The sequence below is a fragment of the Erinaceus europaeus genome, chromosome X, assembly GCF_950295315.1.
Source record: "Erinaceus europaeus chromosome X, mEriEur2.1, whole genome shotgun sequence".
Taxonomy (NCBI): domain Eukaryota; kingdom Metazoa; phylum Chordata; class Mammalia; order Eulipotyphla; family Erinaceidae; genus Erinaceus; species Erinaceus europaeus.
Genome location: NC_080185.1, coordinates 46,137,064 through 46,158,804, shown reverse-complemented (window position 1 = coordinate 46,158,804; position 21,741 = coordinate 46,137,064). Strand labels below are relative to the sequence as shown.

Here is a 21,741-nt window from a genome sequence, read left to right as displayed (position 1 = left end):
CATATTATTATTACATATATATATATATATATATATATATATATATATATATATTATATGGGGAAGAAGACTGAGAGGAGAGAAAGATACCAGAGCACACTGCTCAGCTCTGGTTTATGATGGTGCTAGGGATTGACTCTAAGACCACAGACCCTCAAGTATGAAAGTTTTTTGCAGAAGCATTATGCCACCTCTCCAGACTATAACAACTTGTTTTATGCTTTTATTTAAAAAGTTAATAAGAGCACTTACTTTATGGATCATGCAAAGCATATTATTTCCTTGGGTGGAAAAAAAATGATGCAACTTACTATAAATGCAAGCTAGCAGAAAATATGCCTTACAACAATGCCTTTATAAGAAGTATTATCAGTGAACTGAAGGTAAAAATTAAATATTTCTCTACTGTAATGCATCATGATAAGAGTGTCAGATAATAAGGTATTCAATAAATAAAACTATTCATTATCACTAGAAACTGAAAAGAGTACCTCTAGTGGTTACATAATGCAAATTTCAGAGTGACAGAAAGAATGAATATCAATGTACTGAAGAAAGAACCCCCCCAATGAGTCTGTTTTTAAAAATCTATATTAGTGTTAGTGTTCAGTGTGATTCAGATATCTCATATTAAGAAACGTTTGTTTTGTTAAAGGTAACATCTTTAAAACACTGTGAATGAAATAAGAGAATAAGAGGTGAAAAACAACTACTAGATGCATTCACTACTGAGCTTGCAAAAAAGAAAATAGTGACCGTAGTGACTGAACTATTTCTTAGACTTTGTGTAAATTATGGTGCTTGTCCTGGCAAAACAGCTTACCTAGAGAGTGCTACTGCTTTGTCATGTGTATGACCCAGGTTCTGAGCCTGCCTCCTACTGCACTGGGGCAAGCTTCTATGCTGTAGTGTCTTGCCCTCTCTCTCTTCTTCTATTCCTTTCCATACCTGAAAAAGACAACCCAGAGTATGAAGCTTTGGTGACAAAAAAAAAAAAGCAATAAACTATGGTGTTTATCAGAAGGAAGGAGGGTTTTAAAGGAACTTTGGTGGTGGGTTCAGTGAGTTGCATGCACACATATGTATATGTGAAACTATGTCCCTGGACTCTCACAACTTTGTAAAGCAATGTTAAACCAATAATAATAAAAGTTAAACTAAAAAGTCACCTTGCCTGGGATGGTTAACAAAACATCTAACTATTCTGTGGACTCCAAATACTGTGTGTTATGTCTCAGAGTAGAATATGTGTCTTTCTTTGTTTTCAAACTTGCAGCTAGTGAAACCCAACCCTCTACTTGAATATCCAGTGGTAATTATCCTTGTTATGACTCAGCTAAATCAAAATCTCTATGAAGTGATCCTTGCATATCAACAATAGATCATCAGGGAAGAAAACACAAATGTTCTCTAAGGTGTTATTTCTTGACATAAACTAATTATATCTTAATGGAGAAGAAACTCTACAAAGTCTCAAGTATTTTGTAATGTTCTACTTGATATAGAAGTTTAACTGATATCTAACTATTCTGTGTGATCATAAGTGTTGATGGAGTACTAATCCTAGGATGTAGCAGAAATGCCATAGACAAAGCGCTTTCTGAGTGGTCAGGAAGCATAGATTTCAGAGTCAAATTGTTTGAGTTCAAATATAATACCTGTCACTCACTAGTCGTGTAACTTTGAGCAAGTCACTAATTTCTCTGAATCTTTGTTTCTCCATCTGTAGAGTGGGGCTTATATTAATGTAGATCCTACTGCATTAAATTAGATCATGAATGTAGATCACTTAACAAAGTATATGGAACAGTAAATAATTGTTTCATCTCTTTCCCCTCAAGTACTCCTTTCCTTCAATCTTCTTCCTTTTCCTTCCACAACCCATTTTATTCACAATGGCTTTTAAAAATACCATGTGGCAGAACGGGGGATAGCATAGTAGTTATGCAAAGAGATTCATGCCTGACATTCCAAAGTCTCAGGTTCAAATGCTCACACCACCATAAAAATTTAACAGTGCTCTGGTAAAAAAAAAAAATCCATATTGCAGTGTGATGAGATTCTAAATTAGAAAATATCTTTAAATATCCAATTTGTAACACCTACTAAAGCTGAAAAAGTTGTATATCAGAAATAAATACAGAAGATATGCTATATGAAATTTCATAGCCACACTATTGAAAATAACCCTAATCTGGAAACAGTCCAAATATTCCTCAGTAGTATTAATAAATAAATACTGATATGCATAGCTGATAACAGTTGAACTATAGGCCTATGAAACAGTATGGTTAGATCTTCAGAAAACAATCTTGAGTCAAAAGAAGCAAAATGAAAATGCTGCAGAACATAAAATCTATTAAATATTAGAAACTTGAAAAGTCAAATTTATTATATTAAAATTGAATATGATGTTTAATACAGAGGAGGGAAAGGAAAAATACTATTCTGGAATTTTGCTACTGCTGCTTCATATAATAGGTGCTAGTTGCTTGAAGTATTTTGTTTGTTAAAATTCATCAAGATATGTATTGTTGATTTGGACACTTAGTACTTAAGAAAAACTGTAAGGTAGGCTATAGAGAATATAATAATCTCATGACATTCAACAAATTCATTTTTTCTTATTAGAAAGCACTACTATGGAATTATATAGCAAAAGCAATTGTTTTCTTCAACACTTCTCTGGTATATTATCCTTTAGTATGCTGTAAGAAATTAGCATATGTTTTCTCTGTTCATTCTTGAGTTTATGTAGCTAGAGTACCATTGCCTTCATAGCAGATAAGAGAAAAAATAAAGACTGTGATTATTCTTTAAATACTTCCTAGAGTTGACGTAATTTTGCTTTATTTTTGGAAATAATGTATTAACCTTTGACCAAAGGAGGAATTTGACTTTTTAAGTAAGAGGTTAATGTCTGAAACTATAAACCTTTAAAGGATAATTCATGTGTATACCCACTCCTAAAATGTACTTATCTGATTTATATGTACTGTAGCAGACTTATGTATTATTTTTACTATATTAACTTTGTGGGATTCCTTCTATTAGGCTTCCACCTGGTGAACTTTAATAGGATTCTCCCTAAAAGGACTATAAAATGGTGTCGTTGCTCAACAAGACAGTGAGTTTTGTAAAGCATGGCATACCTCAATGCACTGAAGTCATTGATTACAATTCAGAGGTATGTTTATATGCAAGTTAGCAACTGAATTACTATTGCCTATCAGATCATGATTTAGGTTTGAAATTCAAGATGTATGAATGCTCACACTTTGCAAATTTATTTATTTATTCGTTTATTTATGTATATGCCACACAACTAGCAGAATCTTTTTATGTTTTCCAACATGTATATGCATATCCCTGGGACTAACTTTATGTAGCTATCTTACTTTTGTGTCCAGTTAATTTCTGTACTTCTTTTAACAGCCTCCCAAATAAACAGACAGTTCCCAAACACAAGTGGATCATTAGTTAATAAGACAAATCCCCAAAAAGAAAACAAACAAGCAGCCACTATTGATATTTTATGGTCTCGAGCATAGTTACTAGAAGAGTTGCCTTTCTACCCCCTTGCTTTTTGGGAAAAAAGTTATTCAATGATATGCCTGAGTCAAATATTCTTTTTTTGCATTATTTCTTTTCTTTTATTTATAAAAAGAAAACACTGACAAAACCATAGGATAAGAAGGTTACAACTCCACACAATTCCCACCACCAGATCTCCATATCCCATCCCCTCACTTGATAGCTTTCTTATTCTTTAACCCTCTGGAAGTATGGACCCAAGGTCATTGTGGGATGCAGAAGGTGAAAGGTCTGGCTTCTGTAATTGCTTCCCAGCTGAACATGGGCATTGCCTCTCTCTTTCCTTAGTGGGGTGGGATTCTGGGGAATTGGAGCTCCAGGACACATTGGTGGGGTTGTCTGTCCAGGGAAGTCCGGTTGGCATCATGCTAGCATCTGGAACCTAGTGGGTGGCTGAAAAGAGAGTTAACATACAAAGCCAAACAAGTTGTTGACTAATCATGAACCTAAAGGCTGGAGTAGTGCAGATGAAGAGTTCGGAGAATCTCCATTCTGTAGATAGCTAGTAGGCATATTTTAGTTATATTCCAAAGGGCCTGTGGCTATACTAGTTGTTTTTTCCCTGAGGCTGAAATCTGATATGCAGGTGGATCCTAGTTATTGTCTGGGGAGATGATGTCATGGCTGGTAAAAGGACCAGAAAGCTGGATACGGGAAGAGAGTAGCTCCCAAATATGAGAAAGGTGTATAAATATTGTTGATTATAAGCCCCATTGATTTGATGTGATCTGGAGCCCATATTCAGCTTAGGAGTCATGAGTAGGAACGTTCCAAGATGCCCCAAGTTCAGGACCCATCTTCCTCAGGTGTAGCATAGAGTATGTTGTCCAGCCTCCCTTCAGAGGATGGAACATTCTCTACATTGTGGATCCAAATTGAGGGCAAGGTCCTATGGGGGCTCCATCAAGGGGTCTGTTTTGTTTTTCCTGATATAGATGATCGGTAATAATAGAGAGAGGGATTTATTAGAGGTCTAGGCCCACTATGTCTGTTTGGAAATCTCAGGACTCCCTGAATAGGGCCCCAGCTGATGGGGTGGCCTGACAGTGACTAAAGAGTCATCTTAAAGTATGCCAGTCTCTTACCCTTATTCAAATTTTGCAGTCCTTGCTTTTATAAGGATAGCTTGGGAGGGAGTGAGGGAAGTATAATAGGAAATAGGTGAGGAGGGTATATAAGTCTAAGTAGATACTATTTCATTATGAACTTCACACTGACTCATTGTAGACTATTGTGTACTTTTGCTTTCAGGTATATATTTTGCCCTAATTTATGGATACATGCGAACATATGCTCTGTCTCATGGGACTTGGTCTATATCTAGGTTTTGAGACTTTGTTAGGAAGTGAACCACCTAGAATGGAATTAGAGAATCCCATGAAAGGAAAGGTCTCACCTGAGTAATGAGGCTAAAGGGTTGACATTCCATACCTGACATCTCTGAACACAGTCTGAAATGAAGCAGACCGAGGTGGTACTTGTTGCACTGATTAGGTTGGGATCAGCAGATGCAATATCATTTGGTATGAACTGAGAGAAGCAAGCAGGAAAGTTAGCCCCACTCTAGAGGTTCCAGGACTGGGGAAATAAAGGCTCTATAGAGGAAGCGGGAGGTTCCTGGTGTCATGGTTTAAGAAAGCAATAGATAGTTATTGCTATAGTCATATTATTTGGCAATAGGGTTAACTTTGAAAAATCCCTTTGTTAGGATTTGCTGTATCATACACAACATCACCATAATTTATGTCCTTTGACATTATTTGTATATAGCTGTGCCACCAGTTGCTTCTGTTCTCCGTGATCTATTCTTTTAAAAGAGTCAACATATCACTCTCTCAAAAGCCTAGACCAGGTAGATCAGAAGCAACCAGTGGCACAGCTACATATAAGATACTGGGTACTATACAGCAAACCCTAACAAAAGGACTTTTCAAAGTTAACCCAATTACCAAATAATGTGATGATAACATTAACTATCGATTGTCTTTTTGAACCCTAAGACAGCAGGAACCTCACATCTCCACTATAGACGCTATATTTCCCCCAGTCCTGGAACCTTAGGATAGGGCCCACTTTCCCGCATGCCTCTCCCAATCCATATCAAATAATATTGCATCAGCTGATCTCAACCTAATCAACGCAACGATGGCCACCTCAACATGCTTCAGCTCAGACTGTGTCCAGAGACTTCACGTGTGGAATGACAACCCTTCAGCTTCATTACTCGGGTGAGACCTTTCCTTTCATAGTATTCTCTAATTCCATCCCAGGTGGTTCACTTTCTAACAAAGTCCCAAAACCTAGATATACACCAGTTTCTGTGAGAGAGAGAATATGTTCACACGTATCCATAAACTACTGCAAAATATATACCTGAAAGCAGAAGTACACTAGAGTTTGCAGCGAGTACCCCCCTAACACTTCCTCTCCACTATTCCAAACTTTGGGTCCATGATTGCTCAACAATTTGTATGGCTTTGTATGTTAACTCTCTTTTCAGCCACCAGGTTCCAGATGCCATCAGGATGCGGGCCAGGCTTCCTTGGACTGAAGACCCCACCAATGTGTTCTGGAGCTCTGCTTCCCCAGAGCCCCACGCTACTAGGGAAAGAGAGAGGCAGACTGAGAGTATGGACTGACCAGTCAACGTCCATGTTCAGCAGGGAAGCAATTACAGAAGCCAGACCTTCCACCCTCTGCAACCCACAATGACACTGGGTCCATGATCCCAGAAGGATAGAGAATGGGAAAGCTATCAGGGGAGGGGACGGGATATGGAGATTGGGTGGTGGGAATTGTGTGGAGTTGTACCCCTCCTGCCCTATGGTTTTGTTAATTTATCCTTTCTTAAATAAAAAATAAATTAAAAAAAAGAGAATCAACATATCAAAGACTCAGTCTGTGGTCTGTGCATTAAAAAGTTTAAGACATTCTTTCCCCTCTCATATTAATTAAATAGTGATTTATATGACTACAGACTAATAGGAGTGTACATAAACACCATTCCCACCACCAAACAACTGTGTCCCACCTCCCTACAACTCCCCCCCCCCCAGTAAAATATTCTAATAAGCATTTCCTGAGAGCTTGGTCTGTGTAAGTTTTTGTGCTAGTAGTTAGGATTCCGGGATGAATGAGACCGTTTCCCTGCTCTCAAAGAAACTGAAGTCTAGAGTACTATTAGCAAATATTTTCACACACTGTAAAACACACACAAGGTAGCATTTGTATAGAGAGGCAAGCCCTCTGGACCCAATCTACAGTAATCAAGGAACAACCACTGTGGAAAGACCTGGAGGAAATGACACCTAAGCAGACTCTTTAAGGATGAATACTACCTGTCTAGATGAATTGGGTGGGGATTTCCAGAAGCAGAAATAAGAAGGGCAAAGGTCAAGGTGAGAAACAACATGAAGGCGAATGCACAGGAAAGGAAATCCAAATGTAAAAGTTTGAAGCAGAGAATGACAAGGGTGGCATTAAAAATGTAGGAAGGGGAGTCGGGCTGTAGCGCAGCGGGTTAAGCGCAGGTGGCGCTAAGCTCAAGGACCGGCATCAGGATCCCGGTTCGAGCCCCCGGCTCCCCACCTACAGGCAGGTCCCTTCACAGGCGGTGAAGCAGGTCTGCAGGTGTCTGTCTTTCTCTCCCCCTCTCTGTCTTCCCCTCCTCTCTCCATTTCTCTCTGTCCTATCCAACAACAACAACATCAATAATAACTACAACAATAAAACAAGGGCAACAAAAGGGAATAAATAAATAAAATTAAAAAAAAATGTAGGAAGAAACCAAGTCATAGAATTTGAATATTATGTGTATATAGTATGTGTGTATAGAATGTTTGAATAGCATGGTTATGTGAGTAGTATCATCCAAACAAATAGAGCATATATTCTCTAAAATAAACCATCCATATTAAATTCTACTCGTCTGAAGCTCCAAACTGATGTTAGATCTTTATCATATAACAGGTAGGTAAAATTGCTGGTCATTCCTTGTGCATAAGACATAGCACTGCCTTGTTTTTACCATTATACATCTCTCCCTAGGATTCCTATTCTCTTTCTATTCCTAAAACTACATTCTGTCTGTAGTGTTTTGTGTTGGGTTTCTTTAATGCCTATGGACTTTGATAGTTTGGTGAAGACTTAGTTGTTGTTTTTTTTTCATTTAGTTCATAACTTTTACAGAGGCTTATAAGTTCTCATTTCTCTTCCTGTTCTATGCCCAAGGCAGGGTAATAACTGTTTCCTCTTAATCTCTAAGTCACATCAATAATATACATTATTAATAGAAGTGGGTACACATAGACAGACACATGTGGACATGCATGTATGCTTATACCTGAATGAACCAATCTATTTTGTTTAGGACAAAGTAGGCTGAAACTCACTGATATATTCTCCTGCCAACTTCTCTCATAAAGTCTTCTTTGCCTTTCCTATCTAGATTTTCCAAGGCATATTTTTATCATAAATGGAAAATTCTTGTCTGTCAATGAAGAGCAACGGATCTGCATGGAAGCTACAGAATTTGGCTCTTTTGCTGGTTTCTTTCTGTGCACTGAATTGTAGTGTGTTTTACAGAACTGCCAAAATATTTTACCTGTGGAAATCAAGCTTAAATTCTTAGAGTTCTCTTAAATAAATAAATAAATAAATAAATAAAATCCCTCCAAACATTGATTAATAGTATTGTAATACTTTTTCCCTACCCGGACAAGCTAACGTGTTTGTAGCTTACTTGCTAGGCCTCACCTGTCTTGCAAAGTAGAATACTTTGTCAGAGTTAGAATTTCCCATAAACTTGTTCAATAATTTTTCTCGTTTGTTTGGCTTCTTTGAAATACTACACAAAGCGATCTCTGTACAGGGCAGTGCTGTCCTAAAGACTGAGTGAGGAGCCTGAGCCATAGGCTCAAAATCGTTCTTTTCAGGCAGAGCCAGCTGAGTAATCTTATCTCAGCTGGCTGCTTTTCAGGGAGCCCAATTCAGGTTTCCCTCTGGGAACAGCCTTTTCCCTAGGTGATTCAGGGCTTTCTAGTGAGAGGCAAAACTTGGGGATATGTGAGGGCTGGGGGTGGGCGGTAGGATTAGTTTAGATGTAACTTTGGGGAACAGTATGGGTTCCACAAAATGTGTCTCCCCACCCCCCTCCAAAAACAGTAAAGATCAAAACTTGACCCTAGACAGAGACCAGGATAGGGAAGTTCAGGAGGAAGCAGAGGATCTGGGAAAGAAGGTGAGATTGCGAAGGTACCTTCCTGGCTCTGAGTCAAAGGCTGTCAGTCATCTGATCTCAGGCTGCTTGGCTCTCTCACAGCCCAGCCCTTTCCCGAGCTGGGACAAGGGATTGCTACATGCAGGTTTACCTGGGGGAAAACCAGCGTCTCACTTTAGTCCCTTCCGGTAATTGACAAGGCAGGACGACAGGGAGGGGGAGGAGAGAGCTTCCCTTGATAAATGGTTCCACCCCTGGGCAAGGTGGTTCACTCTGGCAGGTAGGACTGAGGGAGTGTGCACCTGCCACCAGTCAAGTTTTGCGAGACTTGGAGAAAAGGTGGAGCGAGTCAGCGAAGTGATTGAGTGAACCATGAACAGGCTGAAGTGCCCCAGCTTCTTCAAGTGCAGAGGGAAAGAGGTAAGAGTTTGGGAACTGTGTTATGGATGAATAGAGAACTTGGAAAGGAATACTCAAGTGGAGGCAAATCTCAGTTTTGTGTTCTATGGCTCTTCTTCTCCAGATTTCTGTTCAGTTTACTTCAGTTGTGCCTGAGATACCTCCGTAGGGGAGAAAATAGATTCACTCTTGTTCCAGTAGTTAGAAAACTTAATGTCACTGTCACCCCATCATTTGCTTTTGGGGGTGCTTACAAAATCTTATTTTCTGTCTCTTTCAATATGCTGTGTATGTCCATATGGTGGAGAGAAATGCAAAAATGCACTGTCCTTATCTGACCTGAGGAACCCTCTAGAACCCTGACTAGCTTACAGAGTAAGAAAGAGTTTCTCCCCTCTCGAGTGGTTACAGAAAAGCTGCTCCACCTGGCGGGACAGGAAAATTAGTCTCACAATATTCTTCTGTGGCTTTCACAAAGCTCTGATTTTCCTCATAAAGATAAAGAGAGAGGTTAAATGACCCTTAAATCTAAATATCCAAAGCTATCAATCTATAAGAAAGAAAAAAATCCATAAAAAAAAATCTTAACATTGGTTAGGAGTCTTTTTTTAACTACAGTCTGCATTTTATCCTTTTCCAAAAATCTACTACATTCTTGAGGTGTGTGTGTGTGTGTGTGTGTGTGTCCTGAAAACTGTGTTCATCCACCTTCATTTGCCTTCCCTGCTGGGTGCCACTAATATTTTGATGGTCTTGTCAGAAGTAGAAGAGCTTTCTTCAACTCAAGGGATACACGCTAGAAAACAAAAGCCACCAGTGACAGAAATCTCTGCAACTTTTGGAAAGTCTTCCCTTTGGTTATGATTTCCAGGGTTCTTTCTGTATCACTCCCCAGGTTTATGTGCTTCAGTGATAAATTTAATAGTGGAATGACAAGCTGTTGATATTTTCCTTCCTCCAGAAAGTAACAGCTTCATCAGAGAATTTCCATGTTGGTGAAAATGATGAGAATCAGGAACGTGGTAACTGGTCCAAAAAATCAGATTATCTTCTATCCATGGTTGGATATGCAGTGGGATTGGGGAATGTGTGGAGATTCCCATATTTGACCTACAACAATGGTGGAGGTATGACACACACCCCCCATCAACTTATTTTCTCATCACTTTTAAGTGAGTTGTTATATAACCTCTGATAACATTTTAGGAACTGAAGAAAGGTAAATGATAGTTTTGGTTAGTGGGGGAATGGGAAACAGCATATACTGCACTTAATAATCAGACTAGGAGTTGCTGGCTATAATTAGAAGAATTAGAATTCTACAAGAAGCTGGTTTCACAAAAAAATCTGATATGTAAACTTCATAAAAATGACAAAGTTAGCATTTCTGAGTTTCTAACCTTTGATTATATGTAATTTTTAACTATAAATTATTCTTCTTTATTTATGTACATTCCTATGGTGAACTTTTCAGATTCAAGTCGTGTTTTTGCTTAATTTGTAACCAAATCTAAGTTTCAGAGAGGACTTTCTAGCTCTAATAAGAAATGAAAACAATTATTTGTTTAAATAGTAGAAAGCATTACATTTTGGAAGAGGCTGATTTAAAAGCTGTTAAAAGCCAGATAAAGGGTCGGGAGGTAGCGCAGCGGTTTAAGCATACATGGCGCAAAGCGCAAGGACCGACATAAGGAACCCGGTTCCCCACCTGCAGGGAAGTCGCTTCACAGGCGGTGAAGCAGGTCTATAGGTGTCTATCTTTCTCTCCCCCTCTCTGTCTTCCCTTCCTCCCTCAATTTCTCTGTCCTATCCAACAACAACGACAACAATAATAGTAACTCCAACACCGATAAACAAGGGCAACAAAAGGGAAAAAAATGGCCTCCAGGAGCAGTGGATTTGTAATGCAGGCACCGAGCCCCAGCAACAACCCTGGGGGCAAAAAAAAAAACATATAAAGAGTTCACTTGGCTAGCATGCCAACTTTGCCATGCATGCCATCCAGCTTCAGGAACAGCCTTCAGTGCTATGGTGTTGTTTTCTGCATCCCACACCCACCACAGCCCTCCATCTCTCATCTTAAAAAACTAACTCAGAGCAGTTAAGTCCTGTACACAACAAAAGTAATTCATTAAAGGTTTAGTATTTTAAGTTGAAATATTTAGTTACATGTTTCCCGTATTGGGCTGACCATGTAGAAACCCCTTCTAAATGCAGTTTAGTTTTGTTTGGGGCTAAATGTTTAATTTCTACAAAATAGTGTTGTTTATGCCTCATGGTTCATTAAGGAAGACTCAGTTAGAACAAGAAAAAAAAACTGAGGTAACACACAAAGGAAACAAAATAAATTGCACAATTCTCTAGTAATGTCAAAACAACTTTTCACCTACACCATATTTTATTTACTTGTAATTACAGGTTCTGTGAGAAGTATAGAGGTGACATGCCCTTATATTTCATAATTTGGTAGCAGGGAAACTGTGTCACTATAATTATTATTTTCTGATCATAAAATAGTTTTCTTGGTTCTATTTCAATCTTATATTAGTTAATTGGTTGCACTAAACCATTTATACCGGCCTTCAGAGACTTGAAAAAAAATAAGTTATTTATCAGATATTGTAAGTGTTGGTAGAAAAAACTTCCCTATCTAAAGCCTACATTTTTTTTGTCCACTGATTTTGTACAAGTTTTTGCTGGAAAAATGAATCAGGAATCACAATCCTTTGGTGTCTGTGCTCTAAGGTCCATTGTAGCTAAAAAAAAAACAAAAACCATTAATACTCTTAACAGTATCTCCTGTCCAGCTTAGAAAAAGAAACGCTTTTTGATTTGCTTTCATACATTGACCCAGTAATTGTCAGACATTTCCAGGAACTGTATTAAACTAGGTATAATAGAGAACTTTTAAATATAGCCAAATCAGAACAATAATATTTATTATATGCTATTTCTTTCACCATCTTCTCCCGAATTATAATGTTATATTGGCTCTCGGTTTTTATAAGTCGTGTGCTTTGGATATTGGACAATCTAGTCTTTCTCAATTGCTTTTCTCTCTTGCCAAAATGTGTAAAAGGAACATGAAATTCAGATATGTCCTATTTAACGGATGAAACTTAAAAATTACAAATCTTGGAAAACTTGATAAAATCTGGAGTTGGTTTTATCTGTATATTTTTTCTTTTACAGTTTATGAGAGAGCAGTGGCATATTACTTCCTAGTTGGCAGTATTAACAATTTTTGTTGGTTATATTTTATTAACAATTTTCCAGTTAAGGTTGCTGTTAATAATGAAACAATGTAATGAGCAAAAAAAAATCATATGAAACATTAAGGAGCATAATCATTTTTATCCCCTTAAAGCTATTTAAAACCAACAAGTAAAGCTTTTTCTTATTTGTTACATTCAAAGAATAAAATTTTGTATTACTTTTTCTTCCTACTGTCATTGGTAGAACTTAAACTTCTATTAGTCATAGTAAGGATGGTATGCATGTTGCAACATCTATGAAAACATATTCATCTCTATGTTCTAGTGACTAGTGAGTTTCACATAACAAGTCCTTATTGTCTACTTATTTTTAGTGGATGTACTTGAGAGATGGAAAAGATGTAATTTGTAGGCATGTCAAGTATCATGATATGAAAAATATGAGGAAGCATGCAGCATGGGCAAATGAAATGTACATAATCTAAAAGTTCATGTTTACTCACAAATTCCCATATTTTCTTATTAAACTGCATTCATAATTCTAGAATTCTTGATCACTAAGTTTAATATCACATTCCTTTTTCTACTCTCAATTTAGTAATATTTCTAATGAACATTGTGATGCCACACAAGTGAAATAATTAAAGCTTTAAAAAAAAGAGGAAGAAGCTTGTATGCTATAGAAAAAATTAAGCCCTATGAAACAGTGTCAGCTCTTCATGTATTTCAAAAATACAGGTTTTTCTAATAAAATCATCAGATCTTTTGACTAAAGACTATTATGAATATTTAAAGAACTATTCACTTGGCTTATGTGATAACTTCTACTCTGAACCACATTATGCATTTGTATCCTATGTCTTGAAGAAAGACCATTTATTTTTATGGAGAAAAAAAATGAGGAAAACTAACTTGGAATACGTGCCTGCCATTTCAGCAGTGTCTTTACATAGATTCTGTAAATGAATCCCTTTACCACATACTAATGAATCAACATTGTCCTTCTCATTTGGGGAATCAGGGCTCAGGTATTAGGTAAATTTCCACAAGTCACATGACTTGTAAATGATGGAGCCAGAAAAGAAATTAAGGTTTATCTGACTCCAAAGCCAGTCATTATTCAACTTGTCTGGACTATTTTTTATAAGCTATTATTTTCTAATAACCACAATAACTTCAGGAGATAATACTGGCAGCTTCATTTCACATATGAAGAATCCAGGTGTAGAGACTCAGTTACTTACTCAAAATAAGACTAAATGTGAGGTCCAAACCCAGTACTCTCAGGATCCAGAATAATTTGAGAATCTCTACTGGCTATCTAAGAATTATCAAGTTTTGGGGTCATAATAGTGCTTTGGCTTTTCCCCTATATTTTCCAGGTGCTTTCTTGATACCATATGCAATTATGTTGGCATTGGCTGGTTTACCATTGTTCTTCCTTGAGTGTTCGTTGGGACAATTTGCTAGCTTAGGTCCAGTTTCAGTTTGGAAAATTCTCCCACTGTTTCAAGGTTGGTATTAAAATGTTTCCCTTATTATGTGTGTGTGTGTGTATATGTATATGTATATGTATATGTATATGTATATGTATATGTATATGTATATGTATATGTATATGTATATGTATATGTATATGTATATGTATATGTATATATTCACCATATGGAAAAATGGTGTTATATTAAAGACAAAGAAGTATACAATGTTTTTATTGAATGTTTGCTACCATAGAATTAAGATCAAATGTTTTTTTTCTAAACGAGCATTGCTCAGCTTTGGCCAATGGTGGTGCCAGGAATCAAACATGCAACCTCTTGTATGTACGTCCTGTGCATTACAACTATTATATTTCCCTGCACTCACATGTCATTTTTTTATTTCTGTTATCTCAGACCGCAGATATGAGAGGGACTAGATAGAAGATTATGGTTGTAAGGATTTTGCTGCTTAAACAGCTTAAATTCTCTTGACAAGGTACTTTTATCCGTTGCCTTTATGGCTCTGACATTTTTTTCTGCTTTGTGTGCAACCTTGTCTTCCTGCTTTTGCACATCTCTGACAATGCCTCATTCAGATAAGTTGAAAGGCAGGTCAATATTTTTTCTTGGATGCTTCTAATAGAATAAATTGAACACTGGCAAAGTTTTTAAAAATGCCTTGTGTGTTATTAGACATCAAACGGCCTTTCTGTATGAAGATTAAATATCATTTTGGCGTGCATAGCCTGCTGAAAACTATTTGCAAAAGCCTCAGTGCATCATGAATTTTGTGCTGGAATATCAAGGAAACTATGTCAAAAGCTTGTTTTAAGTATCAGAGAAATTTTCAGCATGCTGAACTGTGTTTTTGAAATCACTGAAATTTTACAATTTCAGAAGTTTAAATACTGCATCACTAAGTTTTGTTTATATAAATATTAGAAACATTGCACTCCATTCAGGACATTAATGGAGAAATTTCATTTTCTTTCTTTTTTAAATTTTTTAAAAATAATCTTTGTTTATTGGATAGAGACAGCTAGAAATCGAGAAGGAGAAGGGAGATAGAGAAGGAGAGAGACAGAGAGACACCTGCAGCTATGCTTCACTGCTCATGAAGCTTTCCACCTGCAGGTGGGAACCAAGGGGCTTGAACCAGGGTCCTTGCATACTGTAACACATGCACTCAACCAGGTGCTTCACCTCCCGGCCCCCTTGAGAAGTTTTATTTTCTAATTGTCAAATGTTAGCTTATAGAAGGTATAAATAATAGTCAGTGAATCGATAGCATGGGAGCCTTGAATTTTTATTTCCTTTTTTCATTTTTACCAGAACACTGCTCACCTCTGGCTTATGTTGGTACTGGATTTTGTACCTGGGGACTTGGTCTTTTGCATAACTATTATTCTACCTCCTGCTCCCAATTTGTTAAATGAAGTACCAACTGTTCCTTTGGTGGAGTTAATATGTAGTCAGCTATCACATAAGGATGAGAAATTGTACCTATATGACAACAACTATTTTGCAGATCATTATTTCCTTAGTAAAACAGGCAAAAAAGAATAGTTCATAGGCACTGACAAGAATTTGTAGACATAATACAAGTAATGGATATAGGTTTTTTTCTTATGTGGATTTGATGATTTGATGATTTTTTAGCCCTTGATCTTAATGTATTTCCTAATCAACAACAACAGTAAAAAAGCTATCTCAGAAAGACAATCATCAAAATAAACCTAAATTTGAGAAACTACTCAGGCAGTAATACCCATCCAACTACCAAAAAAGCTATTTGAAACAGTCTTTATATTAATATAGAGCTGGTGGAAATTGAGCCACAGAGTTTTGTGAATTAAAGAAATTTTATTATTTTATTTTATTTTATTTTGTTCTCTTTTTCAGGTGTCGGAATTACAATGGTCCTGATATCTATTTTTGTAACAATTTATTACAATGTAATAATTGCCTATAGTCTTTACTATATGTTTGCTTCATTTCAAAGTGAACTTCCATGGAAAAACTGTGCTAATTGGTCAGATAAAAACTGTAGCAGATCACCTATAGGTAAATTTCATTTATTCATTTCCCAAATATTGTTAAATTTACACTATCCCTTTATACTTTTTAAATCATCTTAAAGGGTTAGAGCATTTTTCTAGCCAATTTAGGTGATATGTTGATAAAAGCTGTATAAAAATGTATAATTTTAAATTGATTAACATAATATTAATTTCTTTTTTCAAAGATGTCTTGATATTTTGTTTATTTCATGAGATAGAGGGAGATCAGAGCTACACTGTAGTGTATACTCTGTCCCAGGAATCATTCTTTTTTTTTTTTTTTGGCTTTTAAAAATAATTTTATTGGGGGGAGGATAAGGATTTACAGTGCAGCTGTCAGCATATGAGCATAATTTCTCATCTCCCCTTGACAGGTATTGATAAAACACTCTTACCCCAATTTAGGCCATTTTCCACCATCATATACCAAGACTCCTACAACAACTTTATTACCTCTGCTCCTCTCCCCACTTTCCCCAGTGCCCTTTGCTTTGCTGCAATACACCATACCCAGTCCAAGTTTCACTTTGTAATTTCCCTTTTGTCCTTATTTTTTTAATTTTTATTTATAAAAAGGAAATGCTGAAAAAAATAGGATAATAAGGGTACAACTCCACACAATTCCCACTACCAGAACTCCGTATCCTATCCCCTCCCCTGATAGCTTTCCTATTCTTTAACCCTCTGGGAGTATGGACCCAGGCTCATTATAAGATGCCAAAGGTGGAATGTCTGGCTTCTGTAATTGCTTCCCCGCTGAACATGGGCATTGGAAGGTTGATCCATATTCCCTTTCTTTTCATATTCTTTTTCTTTCCCTAGTTGGGCAGGGCTCTGGGGAAGCAGGGCTCCAGGACACATTGGTGGGGTCTTCTGCCCAGGGAAGTCAGGTTGGCATCATGAGCATGTGGAACCTGGTGGTTGTAAAAAGAGTTAATATATAAAACCAAACAAATGTTGCCTAATCAACCTAAAAGCTGGAATAGTGCAGATGAAGATTTGGGAGAGTCTCCATTTTGTAGATAGCTAGTAGGCCTATTTTAATTATATTCCAGAGGGCCCATGACTATACTAGTTTTTTTTTTTTCTGAGCCTGATATCTGATATGCATGTGGACCCAAGTTATTCTGGGACCCAAGAATCATTCTTAAGACCTCATGCTTGCAGGAAGATCAGAGCTCTGTTATTATGCTACTTCCTGGGCTACAATTCAGTGTTGATTTCTGAGGGCAGCCAGGAAGGCTAAATCATGACTAGAAGTTCTTTTTGCAGGATTAAATCATGGCCGGGAGAGAAAAAACAAAGTGGGAAAAGGATAGAAAAAGGTACTATCCATGATACGTATTATATAATAGTATGTCTCAGTTAGTGTTTCTCATGTTATGTATAGCCTATCTTTGCAACAATGTCTTACCAATACTGTAGACTAATGATTGTTGGGATTGCCTGTGTACATCAGGTGATACAGTAATAAAGGTTTCATGCTCTTCAGGAATTTAAGGATAGCATTTTTATCTATATAGGTTAAATAAGCCTATATACTAAAAGTACTAAAAGTTTTAAGTCAGTAAATATCAGCTGAAGTGACTGTTACTCCAAAGTTGTTATTACTATGCAAATAATGACAGTTTAAGTAGGGAGATTTTTTTCACTTAATCCCAGATTAGTAGTAGATTTAAGATGTTGAAAGTGTATGACTTATAGCATGTGCGTCACCTACTTGGCCTTCACCAAGTGATCATTTGGACAGTATTTTAAATATTTTGCCAGTTTAAAAATTTTCAGAAAAAGTTTTCTTCTAAAACCATTTGTGTGTATTCCTTTTTATAATTTTTAGTAACAAGCTGTAATGTGAGTTGGATGTCACATATCATCCAAATAAACAAAAGCTGGGTAGATGCCAATAACTTGAGTTGCATCAATGGAACTGAAGTTTATCAGCCTGGGCAGCTTCCCAGTGAACAATATTGGAAGTAAGTACACTAGATGGTCTCCTCCTCCTCTTCCTCTTCCTCCTCTTTCTCCTCCTCTTCCTCATTCTCCTCCTCCTCTTTCACTTTCTCCTCCTCCTCTGTCTTTTCCTCTATCTCCCCTTCCCTCTTCTTTCGTCATTGCTGGGACTTCACTGCTCCCAGCTGATATTTTTTTTAGGTAGATAGGGAGAACATCAGAGAGACAAAATAACATCAAAGCTTTATCCAGCAATATGGTACCAGGCTCCAACCTGGGTTGTGTACATTACAAAGTAGGTGAACTATCATGCTGGCCAGATCAACTATTTCTGAAGTAGATGTTTAAATTTTTGCGAATAGCAGTAAAACTTGGATGAACCCTTTTCTTACTTCATGTAAGTTGATTAAAAAAGGGAATTGGGGTAAGCAATATTTCATTTGACTAAAATATTTACCTATTGTGAGTCAAAAAACAGTTATAATGAAATAACAGGCAGCAGTTTGTCATTATTAAATTGGGTAAAACATTGACAATAATGATAAAAATTCATATTTAGTAGCTGTAAGTTATAAAGCTGCATTATAGAAAATTCACATTTTAGAATATGATGAGCAAATTCTAAGAATAAACAGTTAAATCATAAGTAATCTCTGTAGCATAGTTTCTTTTAAGGAGGTAGCTCATCATTATCCAGTTTGCTTACAATTGCCATTCTATATTTGGAGTATATATGTGAGTCTTATATGTTTTTTTAATATTTATAAATATTTTTATTTATTATTGGATAGTGACAGAAATTGAAAGGGAAGGTGGATATTGAGAGGTAGAGAGACAGAAAGACACCTGCATCTCCGCTTCACCACTCGCGAAGCTTTCTCTCTGCAGGTGGGAACCAGGGCCTTGAACCTGGGTCCTTGTTCACTGTAATGTGTGCACTTAACCCGTTGGGCCACCACCTGCCCCCTATTTACTTTTTATTGATGTTAAATGATAGTAATTCGCTCTCCTTATTGCTATACACCGACATTCATCCTTACCTAACTTCCTTCTCTATTTTTTCTGTGATGGGCACTTCCTTAACTACATGTTAATGGTCTGTGTTGGCTACCTATTTACCTATTTTTACTTATTTATTTAGGATGCAAACTGAGATAAATTGAGAGGAAAGAGGGAGATAGAGAGGAAGGGAGAAAGAGACACCTGCAGCACTTGAACCCAGGTCCATGTGCATTATAACATGTGTGCCTTCTGACTCCTGTATTACACTCCCTAAAATGTGAATCTTGAAATGTTCTCAATCTTCAAACTAAGAATTAAAATATTATTCCATTTTGAAAATTATAGGATTTTACAAAAAGCCTCTAAATAAGGTGTATATAATAAGACTATTTATAATTGATAGCTAGACATATGAGGAATAAGAAATCAGCTACTACAAGTGTAAATGCCTTGTCATGTTAATGTGAGAAAGACGATGTTACTGAGTTAAATGAAATAAGCTATTGTCATAAGGATGCTGGTTCAAGCCCCTGGCTCCCCACCTGCAGGGGAGTCGCTTCACAGGCAGTGAAGCAGATCTGCAGATGTCTATCTTTCTCTCCCCCTCTCTGTCTTCCCCTCCTCTCTCCATTTTTCTCTGTCCTATTTAACAATAACAACAATAATAAGTGCAACAACAATAAAAAAGCAAGGGCACCAAAAGGGAAAATAAATAAATAATAAATGAATGAATAAATAAGCTGTTGTAAGGCTAGTTTCTTTACACTGGTAAGTTTTGAAATATTAGAGAAATCACAGCCAAGCCAACTGGCAGTTTTTGGGTTTTTTTTTTAATCAAAGATTTGGAACCTGGGGTTGACTGTAGCTAATTCTAAATTTTAGTCTATATTTTTCACTGAACCATTTTTTTTCTCCATACAATAGTTATAAATAATAGGATCACAACATATTCACGAATTAGTAAAATACTTATGATATTTCCCTTTGGATGAAAATATTAACAAATTAATGTTAAGTGATTCTGTGTTTTCAGTAAAGTGGCACTACAACGGTCAAGTGGACTAGATGAAACTGGAAAAATTGTGTGGTATTTAGCACTTTGCCTGCTTCTGGCTTGGATGATAGTTGGAGCAGCACTATTTAAAGGAATCAAGTCCTCTGGCAAGGTAAATTTAGAAAATGTGTTAGATAGTGATGTAGCTATTTTCTAATTTCATTGTAGCTCAGCTTCATTATTTGTCAAATGCACTTTTTTTCTATAATGGAAACATTCAAATTTATGAAAAACTTTCTAAGAACATAAATAACAACACCCCTATGATTACCAACAAAACAAAACAAGCCAAAACAAATACTCGGGTTGTGTAATTACTCCAAAATTGGACCCTTAGAGCTGACACAGTTTTATGGGGCTTGAGAGTCTCTTGTAAACATTTCTCTCCCACTGCACAGATATACATTCTAAATGGAATTACATATTTCCGATTAGATTTCAAATGTCTAGATATATGTGATATTGGTTAGTAGCATCAGAATGTTCCCAAGTTGAGAAACAGAATATAAACTATGCTATCATTTGTTCATGTTTGCCAAAACTGACTCGGAACTCTCACTCTAAGTAATAATCATTTTATGAAATAAATAATAGTTTTGACTTCATTGTAGCATATTTTTTAAAACTTTAGAGAACATCATGGGAATTTCAGAAAACTAGATATTTTCTCCATAAGCTGTTGTATAATATTCAGAAAAGCGAAAGATTGTGTTTGTAATTACTAGACTGAAATTTCTTTTCTAAAATTTTTGTTAGTGACTGAATATTGATTTACAAAATTTCAAGATAAAAGGGGTATAATTCTGCAATGTTATCACCATCAGAGTTCTGTGTCCTCATTGATTACTATTTTTATTTAATTAATTAATTAATTAATTTTAATTTCTTTATTGGGGAGTTAATGTTTTACATTCGACAGTAAATGCAATAGATTACTATTTTTATACTTATGCCTCTCTCCCCCCTCCTACCCCCCAGCATCCCCTTTCCATTCCATTTCTGGCTGTCTGTATCTAATAAATAAATAAAGATAATTTAAAAAATTAAAGTTGGATTAAGGTTCCCAAACTGGAAGAAAGTATATAAACACCATTAACTGTTTACCCCATCAACCTGACCCAGGGCTCATATATATTCATATTTAGCATAGGAGCCTGTGTACCTTCTGAGTCCCTGTCAGCTTGCACTCGCGTTCCATGGTCACAAGTGGAACAGTTTAGGCTACACTCATTTCAGGACCAGTCTTCCTCGAGTGGCAGAGTAGGATGACCCAGCCTCCCTTCAGAGAGTGGGGCAATCCGTGCCATTGCTTCTTTATAAATAGGACAAGTTTCTGGAATGGCTCATCCCATGAGAGAGCTTATGATGATGTTCCTGGTGGAAGTGACCAGTGATGATGGAGTGAGAAGTATCTATTAGAGGTCTAGGCCTATCATATCCATATGGGAATCCAAGGATTCCCGTATTAGGGCCCTAGATGGTGGGGTGGCTTGGTATAGACCAATAAGGTCATCCTTAAGTGAACCAGTCTCTTGTTCTTTTTTTTTTAAAATTTTTTATTTAAGAAAGGATTAATGAACAAAACCATAAGGTAGGAGGGGTACAACTCCACACAATTCCCACCACCCAATTTCCATAACCCACCCCCTCCCATGATAGCTTTCCCATTCTCTAGCCCTCTGGGAGCATGGACCCAGGGTCATTGAGGGTTGCAGAAGGTAGAAGGTCTGGCTTCTGTAATTGCTTCCCCGCTGAACATGGGCGTTGA

General features: G+C 36.8%; 1 protein-coding gene across 1 annotated transcript in view; it reads left to right on the top strand.

The window, feature by feature from the left end:
- Positions 1 to 9,049: 9,049 nt before the first annotated feature.
- The window catches only part of SLC6A14 (solute carrier family 6 member 14), a 28,330-nt gene continuing 15,638 nt past the window's right edge, over positions 9,050 to 21,741 (top strand). Inside the window, exons 1-6 of the mRNA XM_007535139.2 lie at positions 9,050 to 9,232; positions 10,173 to 10,338; positions 13,809 to 13,940; positions 15,810 to 15,971; positions 17,805 to 17,940; positions 19,953 to 20,085. Coding sequence (XP_007535201.1) covers positions 9,185 to 9,232; positions 10,173 to 10,338; positions 13,809 to 13,940; positions 15,810 to 15,971; positions 17,805 to 17,940; positions 19,953 to 20,085 — 777 coding nt within the window. The 5' untranslated portion in view covers positions 9,050 to 9,184. The remainder of the gene's footprint in view (positions 9,233 to 10,172; positions 10,339 to 13,808; positions 13,941 to 15,809; positions 15,972 to 17,804; positions 17,941 to 19,952; positions 20,086 to 21,741) is intronic.